The sequence below is a fragment of the Agelaius phoeniceus genome, chromosome 2 (assembly GCF_051311805.1).
Source record: "Agelaius phoeniceus isolate bAgePho1 chromosome 2, bAgePho1.hap1, whole genome shotgun sequence".
Classification (NCBI taxonomy): Eukaryota; Metazoa; Chordata; class Aves; order Passeriformes; family Icteridae; genus Agelaius; species Agelaius phoeniceus.
The window spans coordinates 62,755,224-62,772,090 of record NC_135266.1 but is presented as its reverse complement, the minus strand read 5'-3'; the positions used below and the strand labels follow the sequence as shown (position 1 = coordinate 62,772,090).

The following is a 16,867-nucleotide window of genomic DNA, read 5'->3' as shown; positions in this document are numbered from 1 at the left end:
AGTTTATAGACTATATCCCTTTTTATTTCTTCATGCTTTGTATTATTATTTGCAGAGACGATATGCTGTGTTATGTGGACACCTACATTAAACTCAGTTGTTTTTGTGTTTCTTGGATTTGTGTTTGGAATTACTTCAGCACTGTATGTTAGTGTATGAATCATTATACAAATAATTAGATGAAGTTCCTGCTGTTACTGTATTCAGTTGGAAATTTTTATTTTAAATTATGAGAAGACAGTTACGTTGGTGTGTATGAAGTCTTACCTAAAGTCTTAACGTGGAAGGTGTGTGTGATTTGGGAGAAACAGTGGGAGGAGCTTAATGTACATTTAGGAAGGTTTTTGTAAGGAATGTGTATCACTTGTTTCGTATCTGTGGATTTTGTCACTGTAGCTTTTATTTCCACTGGAAATAGGACTCAGCATTGTCTTCCATCTCTGAAATGGGAACAAATACCACTTAATGTCAGGAGAACTTCAGATTAATTTACTTACGTGTTTCTGTAGCATGATAGTAGTTTACACTATAAAGATATTATACCTGGAGCAAAGTAGTACTGTAGTACTAGCTTGCCCAAAAGGTTGTAGCTGTAATACGTGTAGCTTACTGTAGGTTTAAAGGAATCTGTGCTTTGGAATGACTTTATTTTGCTGCTGCGTGTATGTGTGCAACCCGATAAGGTTGAAACTGAGATTTCTGCAATGCAAGAATTGTAGGTTGTATCAGTCTTCTATTCTTTCCATCAGTGTTGGCAAAGTAACACTTCTTGGCTAGAAGCATGTTTTACAGATTGGATGAGTCCTTTTGTACTTGGCCAGGCTTTTGTGGCAGTAGTGGGAAATTTATTCAAGTAGACATCAAGTCTTGGGCTGTAGAGGGCCGATCACATGGGACATAGAACTTCAACTTGAATAGACATTAAATAAAATCTCACAGAAGTCAGCCATAATGTCCTGAGTTTTTCCCTTTCTTATGTGGCATCTCTCCTAAACATCAACATATGAAACTGTAAACATCTATCCAACACCTGCTATGTTTAGCTGTAAGCATATACCTAAAACCAGCATAGACAAAGTCTACTAAATAATTTCCTCTTAAGACAAGCTACATTGCTTTTTAATAAATAAATATATAATAATGTAAGTATAATGGTTCTTGTCTAGTAAATGGCATTTTTTCAGAGTCTTCAGAGAAGTTGTTAACAAGAGTGAATATGCAGCATCTTCAGGTACCAGTGACAGTCATGCTATTGGCCTTTAGGAACTTAACTTACTTAATTCTTGGCTTGTTAAGGGAGAGACAAAAAAAGTCTGTAAGTATATGAAGGGAACATTTAATTCCCATAGTATGAGGGAATCAAATGTGTTACAAGTGTAACAAGTAAAATAAAAGGAATACGTTGAAGATTTTTCAGTGAGAAAAATTAGGTGTGTGTTCTAAACCATCATAACTTAAATTCTTAATTAGCATGCCCCAGGAAAAATACACTCAATTTCTAAACTGATATTTATTTTTCAAGGTGCAATGTTGTCAACATCTTTTTTCTTGACAACTAAGCAACATTAGTGTGAAATACCATGCTTCCCCTATATTCAGTATTTCAGTTTGATAGCTGGTTTTGTTCTCAGTTCTTCTGTAGAAATACGATTGTGCCACTACCGAATCTTTCCACTGAAAGGAGAAAATACAGGCTCTTGCAAGATGCTTGTATTGGCTTTTAAGTCTGAGGAGGTAGGCATGATACATACAGGTTGTGTAGTATTTTTAACATGGGTTATTAAATGGGACTTGAAGCACTGACTTGCTGCATGTTCTTTGATGACGAGGTATTTGATGAATTTTCTTTGGGAGATTTTTTTAAATTGGCTTAGAGAGGTTGTCCTACTGTTCATATTTCAGTTTGCTAGTAAGAGGTAGTGTTGAATTAAAAGAAGCTAGTTCATATTTAAGAAATTATGGTTTCGTTTATGTTATAGGGTGTAGTTGAAGTATGTAGAAGTATACAGCCCAGTAGAACAGCTGTGGCCTTCATGGAGGGTGGGCTAGAAAAATAAGAACAGTCTTACAAAAGAAAAGAATGGTTGCAGAGAAGACTTGTTATGCTTAAATATATTTAGATCTCATCAGAGTAATTTTCTTTTAAGTAATTTGCTTTGGGGCATAGTAGAATTCTGGCCCGTAGACTGAATGTCTTTAGTACATGTTGGGACAGTCGCTTAGTGGATGTAGACTTGTCTGCAGTTGATGTCAGAAACCAGCACGACTCAGTAAGTTATGACCTTCTGCATAATTTTAGAGATTTACATCATTTAACTAGAGATAAGGTTTTAACATTGTTACTGAATAAAAAGGAATAGTTGAATTTTACTCATTTTTGAGTGGCTGACTGCAATTTTATTTTGTTTCCTCAGTGTATTTCTAAGGTAATGTTGAAGTTTTAAATTAAATCAAGATCCAAGTACCAATAAGGAATAGCTAGTGAAATTCTCAAGCATCTCCTTTTCTTGATGTTTCTCCCACATACCAACATGAAAGAATCCCCAGAAAAACAAGAGGGCACTATGTGAGCTGAGAACAACAGGGCTGTGGGACAGATTTTGCTGTTCTGGTTTCCTGTTTAATAAATTAACCTGAGATACTTTAAGCTTGAATTTTCTTCTTTTGCTAGTAGTGAAGAAACTTTGTCCTGTGTTCCACTTGAGTCCAGGTACATCACACAGAGAATGTTGCTTCAGCAGATGCAGAGGTGCAGCTATGGAGCTCTGTACTGGAATTTAGCAGGGACACAAGAGCAGTTGACTTGAAAACATCTTTTTTCTTGTATAGATAGTCTCTGGCTTTCTTAGGTGTTCACAGGACATAGGAAATGGGTGCTACTGCATTAGTTAGACTTCTCTTGGAGACAGTGAAAGTCAAACACAAAGCTGTCAATGGAATTTGATTTGATTGTGTTGCTTTAGAATTTTTCCCCTTCTGCCAGCCAAGTGTCTCTGGGTTTATTTATTATCTCCTCCCCTTCCATATTCTTTATCCTTGGAAGAGTTCAATGGTTCCACTTCTGAGGCTCATCTGCCTTGAATATAAATATTCTTATTTACAGCTGAGAATTCTTGCTCAGGCTGTTAAAAATATACTCTTTAAGTGTTCATTAAACTTCTGGTCTTTAGAACTTAATCTCTTATTTTGGTGCCTATTTTAAACTTTATTCTCTGATATGTGCTTGACTCTAGCCCTGCCTTTAAGCCTTCTTATTTTATGAATGCTTTCTTCTCTTTTCCTCATCTCCTATTTGCATTCTGATTATATGAAATTGCATTAGAACATGTAGCCTGTGGAGTCTCTGCTTGTTTAGGAGAGTATTTGTTCAACAGGCTAAAGGGAAAAATGGTTTTTGTGCTATGAAAAAACCCCAAAATACCATGTAAAATACACCTGCTTCTTCAGGCTTCTTTTGAAATAAAGTTGTTTACTCTAATGCGGCATTTTTCCCTTTATAGAAAGAGTCCTCACGAGGAAGACATAGAGAAAAGGAGGATATCAAAATTACAAAGGAGCGAACACCAGAAAGCGAAGAGGAAAATGGGGATTGGGAAACAAATAGAGAAGGTATGTATTGAACTGACAGTCCCCTGATGCCTCAGAGAAGTGTGAGATTTCTGGGCTGTCTGTCAAGTAGAATGCTTCAAGATTTGGTTTCTAAGCAGAATACTTTGATGCAGTAGCTGTTAATTTTTTTTTTTTTTTTTTTTTTTTTTTTGAGGAGAACTAACAAGTTACCTGAGTTGGACTGCTACAGTGGTTCAGTGGTTAAACCAACTAGCTTTAAAAACAGGCTTTTTTTGCTATAGTCTACTCCATGGTGAATCTTTCACATTAAGGTCACTAGATGAATCCAAGTTGCATCTAAAGTAATTTTGGAACCTGTCAGTCTGAGAAGAAAGTGGGAACTCCTTTGAATTTAAAAGTCAGCCATTTTTGTTGCATAATTTTTAATGGTGTAAGCTGTCATTAACAAGGTCTCTGTTAGAATAACAACAGTTGAAGGTGGACATTGGTGAAATATTTATGTTTTAAAAATATTGAAGAATGCTAAGTGTCTTGCATTACCTTTGTAGTCACTTCTGTATGAGTTGGTGGGTGGGAGTTTTTGGATTTGGAGGACTTTTAGTACTTATTGAAAGTTTCATTGTTGCTGTGGGCACTTTTTTTCTCTCCTAAGTTTCACTTCTGTTAGAGTCCAGGTTGACCTGATAGTAATGTTACAAGAACTTCTACTGAGCTGTGGTGTTTCTGTAGTTTTCTGAGAATCTGTGTTTCAGAAGTAGTTACAACATTGCAAGAAAAAAATGGGAATTCTGATCCCATCGGAGAGAATTCACATATAATGAATATATTTGCAATGAATTTCACCTTTTATGTAGTTATGTAGTATGTATGTAGGAAGGGAGTGAAAGCTAATAACTTTTTAATGAAGTTGTCTTTTTTCCGACAGATATTTTCCCAAAATGCTTTTTGGATATTAGACTTAAATATCCATAAACAAAATTAATATAAACAGAGTGAATAAATTCAATTTTCAGTAAGATTTCAGTTGCCAGGTTGGAAGCTTAAGATATTAACTGTCCATGACTTAATGAAAAAGTGTGAGAAATAGCATTTTTTCTACTGTGAAAACCAAACAGTGGTAATGTTGTAAAACCAGATGTAAACTCTTGAAGTGTATGTTCATCCAATGAAAGGGTTAATACATAACTCCTCTCTTATTTTAAAATCAATGTTTACATGGAATTAATTAAGTATATCAATTGATTTGTAAGACACTGTATTAAATAAACCCCTCCAGTATCATGCATCACTATATGAATCTGTCTCATGTGAATTCCCCAGTTAAGTAGTGCTCCACATATTTTCACTCCCTGTGAAGACACACAGTTTTAATTTTCTTGTTATTTAAATATAAAGTGGTTTACTTTGTTTCCCTTGCCTCCTCGGATGAATGTCCATGAAAGAAGTTAAGGTGTTCTTTTTAATGAAGTTTAAGAGTTGAACTTCAGGTTGTATGGAACTAACTGGAATTACTTCAGGATTGCACACAGAATTGGAGAAGAAATTTGGCATGAATGCCAAATTTCCTTGGTCCATTCATGCACTGCTTAAAAGTCATGGAGTAATATTTATGGTTGGCATCTAGTATGCTAAATGTTATTGTTGTATTTTTCATAAGAAATTGTCTACTAATCAATTTACTTTTTTTTTTTTCTTCAAATAAAGACTCTGATAATGGAGATGTTAATTATGATTATGATCATGAGCTGTCTTTGGAAATGAAGCGCCAAAAGATTCAGAGAGAACTCATGAAATTGGAACAGGAAAACATGGAGAAACGAGAGGAAATAGTAATTAAAAAAGAGGTTTGTATTACGTAAATGTGAAATAAAAAAAACCAAGTCATCGGCCACTTCATAGGCTTGTAATTGTTTCTCAGAATACTTAAAATTTTTGAGCCACAAATGCACAGTTGTGTTACATGGTAGTAAATAACTGGCACCTATATAATTAGTATGTGACTTGAGTACTTGAAGTGAGTATCTGATCAGGCATCCAGCACAGTAACCAAGTTTTCTCCTTTGTGAAGTCAGCTATTAAATGAGTAAGATTTAATGCATTTTAGTGATACAAAACTAGTAAGATCTGTAACAAAGAAGATAGAAAAAGGAAAACACAAGGCATTTCCCAATCACACTTTCCTGCTTGCCTTGTAGTAACAGAATAGAGTGGCAGAGACAAAGCTGTAGCTGTTAGAAACTCTAAAATTTTGGGGAAGACTAAAAAAAAAAATCCTCTAAGGATGTCTTTCTTTTCCAGACAAATGTGAGTGTTAGTTGTGAGTATACTGATTTTAAACCTTAAGTTGCAGTTTTTGTAACATATTACAGAGTGCGTCACCTTCTCTTCCTCCACACTTTGTATGTTGTCTTCCTTTTATGCTGTTCTCCACAAACAGTGTGATGAGGTTGAAGGAGAGATGTACATGGTTCTCATACTCTCTCACTTGCTGAATTTACATGTTAGACACACATATCGGCATACGGTTACACTTTGGAGCATCAATATATAACTGGTTAATTATATTCTTTCCTTCAAGATTTCTCCAGAGGTGGTTAGATCTAAATTATCACCATCACCATCACCACGAAAGTCCAGCAAATCTCCAAAACGAAGATCCAGTCCCAAATCATCATCTTCAGCTAGTAAGAAAGACAAGAAAGCATCTACTGTCTCTTCACCACTTTTGGAGCAGCAGAGGTCAGTATATAGATGCATCTTGCAAGAGAATGAGAAGAGAACCACACTTACATTTATTACTGGAGTTTTCATAAATAATGTTTTCCATTTTCCTTCCTTTCAGTGCCCCTGATTATATAAATTCAGGAGAAGATCTCTAAATTGTGCATTGTGAATCATCTTATGCAGATAATTGTCATATGGATGTAGTTTTCAGTTGATTATTTTCATGGTTTACAAGCGGATCGTTTCTCTGAATCTCCAGAATCTTTGTGAGGCAATGAGAAAATATAAACCATTGAAAAGAGGAAAACATTTCTGTTTGAAATGCTGCAGCCTGTGAAGCAGCCTCTCTAAATGTTTAAATTTGACCAATTGCCCATTGTGTTGGTATTGCATGTTACTGTTCAAGATAAAATGTGTGGCTTTTAAGCAGGGAATTTCTGAGAATTCAGGAGAGAATAAGAAGTGAGGAATGTGGGGGGGCAGAGAAGAATTAAGGATAAAATATGTAAAAATCAGGGGATTTTAACCAGCTGCAGTGCCACCAAAGTCAATCACCAAAGCTGCTTCTAAAATTCTTGCTGGCCACAAGATATTTTGAATTGTTGTTTGCAGCTTTTAGATAGGAAAGAAATTACTGCAGCAGTGTAACCAGACACATCTGTGTTTGGGAAAATCCCCTGTTTAACCTCTTTGTTAAAATCCCCTTTAAAGTAGAGACAGAACGACATTGTTTCTGCTGCAGGAATGATATAGCATGTGCTGGTATACTGCTGACATATGCAGTGATACCTAGTTGATAGGATTTATCTTAGTGGTAAATTATGCAGAAAATACATAATGTTTCATATTGCGAGATGCATACTCAAGAATGTTTAGATGCTTCATCCTGTCTGGTAGTTAACATTAAATTGAAAACATGAGTAGTTCAAGTGTGTGTGTGTCATTCGGATATTGCATTGCAGAAATGGGAGTATAAACAGGGTACTGTATGGTTTTTGTCTTCTGATGTACACAGTTCATGTAAGGGCATTTTATCTTTGAGAACTGGTTCTCTCTGAACAGGAACAATTCCTATTTATGTTTACTTCCTTCAGAAAAAAAGGCTATAAATCTACGAGCTCAACATAAATTTTTACTATCTCTACTCACCTTTCTGTCAAGTTCTGCTATTGAATGGTGCTTGCTAAGGGAGTTGGTAAATCCCAGCCTAAAAGCTTCAAGGCCTTTTATGTTAGAACTTTCCTGTCAATGTCGAGAAATTATTGTTTGAAATAGTTGTCAACTCTTCATTTTTATACCCCCCCCCACCCTGTTAATTTCTCTCTAGGAGTTCTAAAAGTACTCAGAGTAAAAAGAAAGGTCCTCGTACCCCTAGCCCTCCTCCTCCAGTACAAGAGGAAACTCCCCTGGGGAAAAAACACAAGGAAAAACATAAAGCAAAAGAACGTTCAGAAGAAAAGGCAAGAGACGTGAAAGAGAGAGGGCGTGACTTTGAAAGGCACAAGGAGAAAAAAGAGAAGCAGAGGTAAGTTGTGTTGCATCATTAGCTTTTAACTCTAACCTTGCTTTTATAATTAAATTCTATAGAACACTGAATAATAAGGGTGGTATTACCTACTTTGCCAACAACCTTTTCAGTCCTCAGTGAAGTATTTTCAGTATGTTATGTAGGTGGGTTGATAGACTATAACTAACAGATTGGTAGGTTTTAATTGCATTACTTAGTAAGTTTGTGAAATGCCTCTTTGAAAGCTTCATTATTTCTCAAGAATTTGGATCTTCACCAGTGGAGCAGGTTGTTTGCCAAAATCTTTATTGAAGTCATTTACTGGTCTGATTGCATGCTTTTCTGAAATCTTAGAGGACTGATATCTTCACAAGTTGGCAGTGTGCATTTAAACTTTCCCTAATCTTCAGTAGGTTCAAGTATTTTTGAGGTTGTCAAAGACTAGTGACATTTTAGAATTGCTTCACTTTTGCATTTATACATATTTATATATTAAAAAAATGGTGGACTACTATGACTATTCTATTATTTCCTGGAGCATACATGTCCACTTAAGCTGAAAGATACATGATCTGCATTTTTATGTCCTGAATTTTCCTGATGAAAGTAGGGTACATGTTGTGAAGTTGTACTTTGTAACTGGCATAGCAGACTAAGGATTGGAAGAGCAGTGAATCATGCATTTTTAATTGATTAAATAAATTCCACCATACTTACTTGAAAGTATTTTATTTCTCTCATGATTACACACTCCATTACTGGAAAGAAGTCACGAGCAATAGAAAGGAGCATTCTAGGTAGTGCTGAAAGCACCATGACAGTACTTGTCTTATCATTGTGCTATTACCAGGTATTGCTGTGGTGACTACAGCCTTGTAGTATTCTGTTGGATTTTTGTAATTTTTTTCTCTGTTTTTCACTGTTGGATTTTTGTCATTTTTTTCTCCTACATAATAAAAATGAAGTTGAAATGTCAAATCTCTGTGAGGTATGGTCAGTGAAATAGTTGAAGGTTTTAATGGATTACTTTCATTCACTTGCTGCTGGGATTAGCCTTTAAAAATGTGTTTGAGCTTGAAGCTGTGTAAATAAAGTTCTGATATTACAGAAATTTTTTAATAAGGTAGAAAACTATTTCTCCATTGGTAAGAATTCTGAATTTACCACCACATGAAATGTTAGGTAAAATTACAATAAGGTTTTTTTTGTTTTACCATGTTCTAGTTTTTACAGTCCAGTGTAGCAAGAAGTTTAGTGCATATCTTGCATTCTTGAGATTTGCTAGCTTAAGATAATTTCATATGTGAGATCATAACAAATGACTGTATAACATTGCTCTTGACGTGGTAATCACAGGTTCTGTCTTGGAGGTGTCTGTAGTTTCTTAGAATTGTGCTAATGCCATCTTAGCCCTGTTAAACAAGCTGCTGTTTATGTTTCCCAGGGATCCGTCTGAAAGCTCCCGTAGACAGAAACGTTCTCCTAGTCCTGCAGATCACTCTGGCAGTAATTCTTCCCCTTCCAGGGAGTACTCACCACCTGCTGCAAGGCGAAAGCAAACCTCCCGAGCTCCAGCCAAGTCAACCACTCACAAACATAACTTCTCTCCCTCGCGCAGGTGGGAGGTCAATTCTGTGGATTTTATTTCCTTTAATACTTCCTGTTTGGAAACTTCCTCTCTTGGTTTGGCTACTTGTTTGTGAGTCTGTTGTGAATGTTTGTGCCTCAAACACTTGAGCTCTGAGACTTTTTTTTTTTTTTGCAATGTTACTACATGGAGGTTATCTGTCATGCAAATGTTTTGCCTTCAGGTAGAACTTCAGAAGTCTGATATGAGATACAGTCAGTCTGTGAGCCTTAGGGAACTTTCTTCCTCCCTAACCTTCCCCTTTTTAAGAAGTGGAACGTGGAAAAATATTTTACCTTTGAGATTGGAAATGGGCAGAGTTTCTTCTAGAATGGGTAAAATGATACGCAGGTCCTGGTTCTGCACCTCTTTCTTGAGAAGCAGTCACAACTGGCTAAACAATGCTGTACAAAGCTTCTTGCAGGAAGTTTTAGGGAAGGTATCATATCTGTTAGTTCTTGAGACTTTGAAAAAATGTTTTACCATCCATTAAAAATGGAATCCTTATTTTGGCCTGAAAGAGTATAAGCTCAGGTTTAGGATGGCAGTGCTAAATACTACTGTAGTCCCATGTTTGTATAATGGAAAGCAAGGCATTCTTATTTTCTGCACCTCTGTTGAAGGGTGGTGGAAGCTCCAGATGTCATACATATTTCTGCATGCTGATTTATCAAAAGCAAAATAAAACCCATCCATTCAGCAATCCAAAGAGTTGTAAGCAAACTGTTTGGCTTTTGTGGTGACTCCGTTCAGCTGGAACAACATTGGATTGTTTTATGGTAGATGTGACTGCTGGACATTTTTGCTATATTGGATTCTTCATAGGGAAGAGAGTCCTTCCTGGAGCAGTAGTACAGAGTCTGGAGTCTGCAAAATATCTCTTTGGTACTCTTTTCCCTGTTTTTTAACTTACTCCAGTGTCCTGGTTTCAGCTGGGGTAGAGTTAATTTTCATCCTAGTAGCTACTGCAGTGCTGTGTTTTGGATTTAGCATGAGAACAAGACTGATAACACACTGATGTTTTAGTAATGATTACCACAGTTTCCCACACCCTGCCAGTGAGCAGGTGCACAAAATGCTGGGAGGGAGCATGGCCAGGACAGCTGACCTGAACTGGCCAAAAAGATATTCCATACCATGGAACATCATGTTCAGTGTATACACTGGGGGAGTTGGCCAGGAGAATCCAATTGCTGCTCAGAGACAGGCTGGGCATCAGTTGAGGTGAGCAAATATGTTGTACATCACCATTTCTCTTGGTTTTCTTCTTTTTCTCTCTCTTTTTGTTATCTCCCTTTTGATTGCTATTATTGTTACCATCATGGTTATGTTTTACTTTATTTCAGTTTCTAAACTGTTCTTATCTCAACCCAGGGGCTTTACTTTTTCCCCATTCTTCTCCCCACCCTGCTGGGGGTGGGTGAGGGAGTGTGCAAGCAGCTGTGTGGTACTTAGCTGCTGTCTGGGGTTAAAGCATGACATCCAGTATTTTGCTCATCGCTGCCTGCTTGTATCAAATGTTGTGCAAGGGAATGTTAAGCAGGGAAGATAAATGGGCCTTCTGCTAGAAGCAGGGAAGGCTATTTGAAATATTTTGTCTCCATACCATTGAAAGCCTTCCATGCAAGCCAATCTTGGTAACTCTGAGTCTCAAAATAATGATTTCACAGGGAAAAATAAATGTAGTCTTAGTTTAAAGACAGTAAGTAATGAAAGTATTTTGGATTCTGTCAGTCATATCTAGCCTTGACAGAATTTTACATTGACTGCTTTGGAAGTTTTACTACTAATTCCAGGTTATCTGTTTCATTTGCATATAAATTGTCATCTTAGAGGGATGCAGGCTACATGTTTCCTCAGGAACAGTGAGATTTTTGAAGATATGTTGTCCAGGTGTGGCTTTATAATCCCCACTCTTCTCTTTGTCATCTCTGGAGTTTTGTGAAGTAGAAGGCAGTTGGAGTTAAAGACAGTATATATTTCATGAGAAAAGATATTTGCAAGTTACTTTGGTGCTGATAAGGGGAAAAATACACCACTACTGAGCCTAAAGACTTGAAGTGTGTTTTTGCCCATGTTAGTCATATTATGAGGCAATTTTTTATTGTTGTGTAAGTTATCTTTAGTTGGTGACAGAATTTCGAAGATCAGAAATATTTTGTGTACGTTTTCTTATTCTGTCAGATGTGAGTTTTCCGTGTTTGTGTAAATAGTCATGTTGGCTAACATTTTAAGTAGGTATGTGTATGGTTTTTCTGGATCTAAGAACTCCTTGAAGATCAGTCCTTGCAATAAAAGGTATTTAGAAGTGTATAAGGAGGAGACCCTTTTTTTTGTAAAAAAAATTCAGTGCTGTTGTAAACAAAAAATCTTACTTACACCTCATAAAAATTATCTGTGTAGTTTTATTATGAACTCCAAAAAACTATTTTATATTGAAGAAAAATTGGTTTTTGTTTGGGAATGCGAAAGAAGATAATGATTTTTTTCCTGACTCTTCCTTCCCTTCCCCTACGTTCTGGTAGCTATCTAATACAATTTTGATTGGAGAAAGTTTTCCTGGGCATTAAATAAACAATAATCATTTAAAGATAAGCCTATTTTGAAAACATATACTTGCCACCCTGGAGGGAGGCCAAGTTTGATGTTTTATAGAAACAGCGCGTATTTTCAGCAGTCAGAGGGTAGACAATACAAAAATTATTTTATTTGCTTTTTTGTATGGTATGTCAAGAACCTTTTAAGTCAAATTATTACACGTGCCTGTTTTAACTCTTCCTTGCAGGTCTGCTTCTCCATCAGGTCAGCATCATTCTCCCATATCCTCCAGACATCACTCCTCGTCCTCACAGTCAGGCTCCTCTGTTCAAAGACATTCTCCTTCCCCACACCGCAAAAGGACTCCTTCTCCATCCTATCAAAGGACAGCCTCCCCGCCTGCAAGGCGGTCATCTTCCCCCTATCCCCCACACTCTTCCTCTCCACCTCAGAGGAAGCGAAGTCCTTCGAGACACCGCTCTCCTGCAAGAGACAAGGGAAGGCACGATCGCGATCGGACTTCACAGTCTCATGACCGGCGCCACGAAAGGCGGGACGGTATGAATGAAAATAGCACTTCAGAGTGGTGTTTGTTCGTTTGCAAATTGCATTTTGAAACTTGATTTTCAAATTGTGGCATTGTGTGCACCCATCCCAGTGGCTAGGGGTTGAAGAAAATACTGGTTGTGTTTACTCTGGCTGTGCTGGTGATGCTGTTTGCAGGTACTGTGTAATAATGTACCCCTGGCAGAACTGCTTATGTAGGCTCAACTGATTGTAAAGGTGCTTGAAGGTATCTGTGTAGGTGTTCTGTGTGTAATGCAATGGTGGTGTCAGTAGGAAAGTGATTTTCACGGTAGGCTACACCAAAGTAACTATTACCCTTTTCTGAGAGGTGCCGAAATCCAGTCCCCACTGATGGCTTTCTGTTATCTCTGTAATTGACATTAAGTGAGGTGTCTGCAAAGAAACAGCCATTCCCTCTGTTTGGGTAATATGTGATGAGCAAACATGCTGTTTGCCTCAAGAGACAGATTACAAAGAGTATGTATGTCAGCTCTATTTTAGACTGGCTGTAAACTTACCTTTCTATTGCAGTAATATTATAAATATGTTGTAGAAAAAACCCAAAACAAAACAGACCCCCAAACCAACAGATTTCAGCAGGGCACTGGGGCCTTACAAGTGGTCTAAATACAGCACAAATGTTTTGGAAGTGTCTGTGTGTGTGTGTAGAAAATAAGAGGAATCCATGATCAGAGGAGTGATGACCCTACCTTAAAATTTTTGAAGTGCTCTTGCTCTTTAGTATGTTTGACATTTATTTTTATTATTCTTACTGTGTTTTGAATGGGTCAATATCTGTAGAGATTCATATTCAGAATAAGATCATTAAAACTTACTGAATGTATAGATGGATAATCTAGCATGATCTTGTCCTATTTATGTATTAATTTTGATTTGGTAAATGTATTTTGAGTATGTTGTTTTAGTGTTCTTTGTGTGCTAAATATTTGCTTGCTCAGATTAAGCCAGGTATATAACATTCTTTTGAAAATTCTGTTTTACAGAAGCGAGAGGGAAAAGAGAAAAAGAAAGAGAAACAAGAGATGATCGTGACTATGACCAAGAGCAGAGTACCTCCAGGGACCACAGGGATGACAGAGAGTCTCGTGATGGAAGAGACCGGAGGGACACGAGAGACACCAGAGATCGGCGGGAGCCGCGGGAATCCAGAGATACTCGAGACTCCAGAGACACGCGGGATTATAGCAGGGACACCAAGGACAGTCGTGACCAGAGGGACTCACGCTCCACACGAGACTCCCATGACTACAGGGACAGAGAGAGTCGAGATGCCCATAAAAAGGATGACCAGTATCAGGATGACTTGCGTAGCTATGGGAGGTCCCATGGCAGAGAGGAGAGCTCTCGTGCTGAAACGAGGAATGACTCCAGAAGTGACTCCAGAAATGAGAGCAGAAGTGATAGAATTGGCAGAAGTCGAGGCCGAGGTCCAGAATTATCTGACAAAGGTATTGTGTAATTTAAAAAATTCACGTGTCCCTATCATTGAAGATTGAGCATTTGCATTCATACTGCCTTGTTTGATATTTGATATGCAAGTACTGCCAAATAGTTCATGCTTTTAAAGCTGTGTTCAATTCTGTTGTCATTAAATTAAAACTGTTGTTGAAATTTATAGCACTTCTGTCTTCTCCATTCATTAAAGTGGCATAAGATTGGTATTCTGCAATCCCATTTTAAAGCAAAGCCTAACCCTTACATCACTCTGTTTAATGTTTCTGCAACCCTAGGTTTTTCCATTGGCTACAAATACAAGAGGCTGATGCATAGTGGAAAATTCATAGGTGGTAGTGCATCTCAAAGCACTGGGCAGCAGGTTTCTTATGCTCTTTCAAAAACAACTGCATGGTGTGTGGTGCCTGGAAACCATTTCTCACACACATCCACCTCTCCCTGCTTCACCGCCCTGCCCTGTCTGATTTCCAAAAAGTGTGACTTTATTCTTTAAAATGGTTTCTGAAGTCTGATGCATTAATAATAATAATTATAAAAAACAACAACTTTTAATAATCTATAATTTATTTTGCTTGTTGTAACATTTTCATTGGGGAAATTATGTGCAGTTTTTACAGGAGAATGATCTCTGCTTTCTCTGCCTATTCTTGCTGCACTATTAGCTTACAGCCTATTCAGAATAATTGTGAACTGGCTTTTGGACTGATACTTCTAGTCAGGACACCCCATACTATGACCAGGGCACGAGGATTCAGAAAGTCTTGATTTTGCAGTTTGCAAATAATAACTTTAAACAGTGAAAACATATGAAATTTGAGTTGTTGGTTAAGTAGAGTTTGATGTTACAATCTTCAGCCCATGAACAGCTAATTCAAATTTATTAGATGTCAGTACATCAGTTGGTATAAAATATCAGTGGATTTCCTCACGTGTGGAAGCTCATGTTTTGTGTTGCTCCATCTCCATTAGGAAGTCGGGGGACTAGAGGATCCCAGGCTGATGGTCACAGCAGTAGTGGGAACTACCACGACAGCTGGGAATCGAGGAGTAGCTACGCTGACCGGGATCGCTATGAGAGTCGGGATCAAGCAAGGGACTCCTCCTTTGAGAGAAGACACAGTGAACGGGATAGGCGTGACAACAGAGAAAGAGGTATTTTCATGTCTGGTTTTACTCATACATTTGTAGTCAAATGGACATGTATGAATGTGTGTGTTTCCCTCCTTTTTCTATCTTGTTCTGCCCCCACACCAATTCATAAATAGCTCACCTGACGCCACACACTGCCACTCCTCCTATCCTTGACATAACTTCTGTTGAAAGATCATTCATTGGCAGTGTGTGCACGAATGCTGTCACCTTTTCTCCAGCCCTATGGCTAGGTTTTGGCATCTTCTGTGTTTATTCATCACAATTATTAAACTGTGTTTCAATTATTAAAAAAACTAAACTTCAAAGGATCTCATTGTACGACTTCAGTGTAAAATATTTTTGCCTCCTCCTCCACTTCATGGTTCCACAAGCATGTTAAGCTTAGAGTCATGATTGCATTTTGTTACTGATTCTGTTTGCCTATATAGAAGCATTATGCTTTTGTTCTGTAAATTGCTTGAGTGTGTTTTGGGGAAGGCCTAAACTAGAGTGACAATTATGGACTACTTGTTACTAAAGTAAGTGACAATTTAAATTTATGCTTAATTCAAATATTTATTGTCTGAGGAGTTGAATAGTGATGAGTGCTTTGCTATTGTCAATAATGATTAACTAAGCATTGATACAGATACCAGTGATCAGGAAAACAGCATGCAAGACTTATTTTGACATAGTATGCAAGATGTCAGACTTCTGTACCAGAAAGTGCACGGTGTCGGCTTGAAGGAGCTTAGCACCAGCTTACACTCTGGAATATATTTGTATTGCTCACCAATTAAGAGAACAGGAGGAGTTAGGGAAATGAAAATAGCGTGAAAATTGAAAGAGGAGCTGTGAAGGCTAAACATGAAATTACAGTGGGTTATTTTCTGCCTTGAATTTTGATTTACAGGTGACAGATACATTCTAGCTGCTGTGTAATTTCAGTTTTTCAAAGAGCTATTTTGTATGCCACTTCAAAAGATACTTTTTAGCCTATTGAAACAGATCTGTTGTGGCTTGTTCCTGTGAAAGGCTCTGCTTCAGATTCTCTCTCATCTTCAAGGCAGGATTTCAACAGACCTAAACTCCAGGCTTCCTTTTTCATGTCAGCTGAAAAATCCTGAAGACTGAACATGTCCTGGGGGTTGGCTTTTGCAGTCTGGCTTTCATCTCTTTCACCTCCCCAGCCCAAATAAATCCTACAGATATATATAATATAATTCTGTGCTCTTCATATCCTAACAGGTTTTTAATTTATTAAGAAAAACAACAAACATCCACCCCCAAAAAAACCCAAAACAAAACCCCAAACCAACAGAAAAAAAAAACATTAGAAATAAAAGCATGCAATGACAACAAAATAAATTTCTAGGAAGGAAGTTGCTTTGAATGGGTTGTGTTTCCCTTTGGGGGGAAAAATAGAGAGCATAAATTCAAAATTTGTTGTCTTCTTCCTTAAAAACTTAGATCGCTTTTTGTAGTAGTAAGTCCTCAGAGTTACAATTCAAGACAGTTTCCCTAATTAGACTGCAGTTTTAGTATCTGTCATTCTGAGAAAAATTGAGATATATTTTGATTCTGTGATATGCAAGGAGTATGATTTAAAAATGCAAGCTTGCAAATTTGAGCTGTCTTTATTCAACTAAGGCAAATATGCAAATGTTCCAAACAACCACTGGAACAGTACTTCAAAAAATGAAGTCACATAAGAAGTGCTGACTAGC

At 37.4% G+C, this 16,867-nt stretch overlaps 1 protein-coding gene across 6 annotated transcripts in view; it reads left to right on the top strand.

Moving 5' to 3' along the window:
• ZC3H13 (zinc finger CCCH-type containing 13) overlaps nucleotides 1-16,867 on the top strand; it is a 45,337-nt gene that overhangs the window by 14,775 nt on the left and 13,695 nt on the right. For all 6 annotated transcript variants that reach the window (XM_054651044.2, XM_077173686.1, XM_054651049.2 and 3 more), the window contains 8 exons: nucleotides 3,501-3,609; nucleotides 5,275-5,414; nucleotides 6,149-6,309; nucleotides 7,622-7,819; nucleotides 9,246-9,419; nucleotides 12,214-12,524; nucleotides 13,538-14,002; nucleotides 14,979-15,161. In XM_054651044.2, the coding sequence (XP_054507019.2) occupies nucleotides 3,501-3,609; nucleotides 5,275-5,414; nucleotides 6,149-6,309; nucleotides 7,622-7,819; nucleotides 9,246-9,419; nucleotides 12,214-12,524; nucleotides 13,538-14,002; nucleotides 14,979-15,161 (1,741 nt within the window). The remainder of the gene's footprint in view (nucleotides 1-3,500; nucleotides 3,610-5,274; nucleotides 5,415-6,148; nucleotides 6,310-7,621; nucleotides 7,820-9,245; nucleotides 9,420-12,213; nucleotides 12,525-13,537; nucleotides 14,003-14,978; nucleotides 15,162-16,867) is intronic.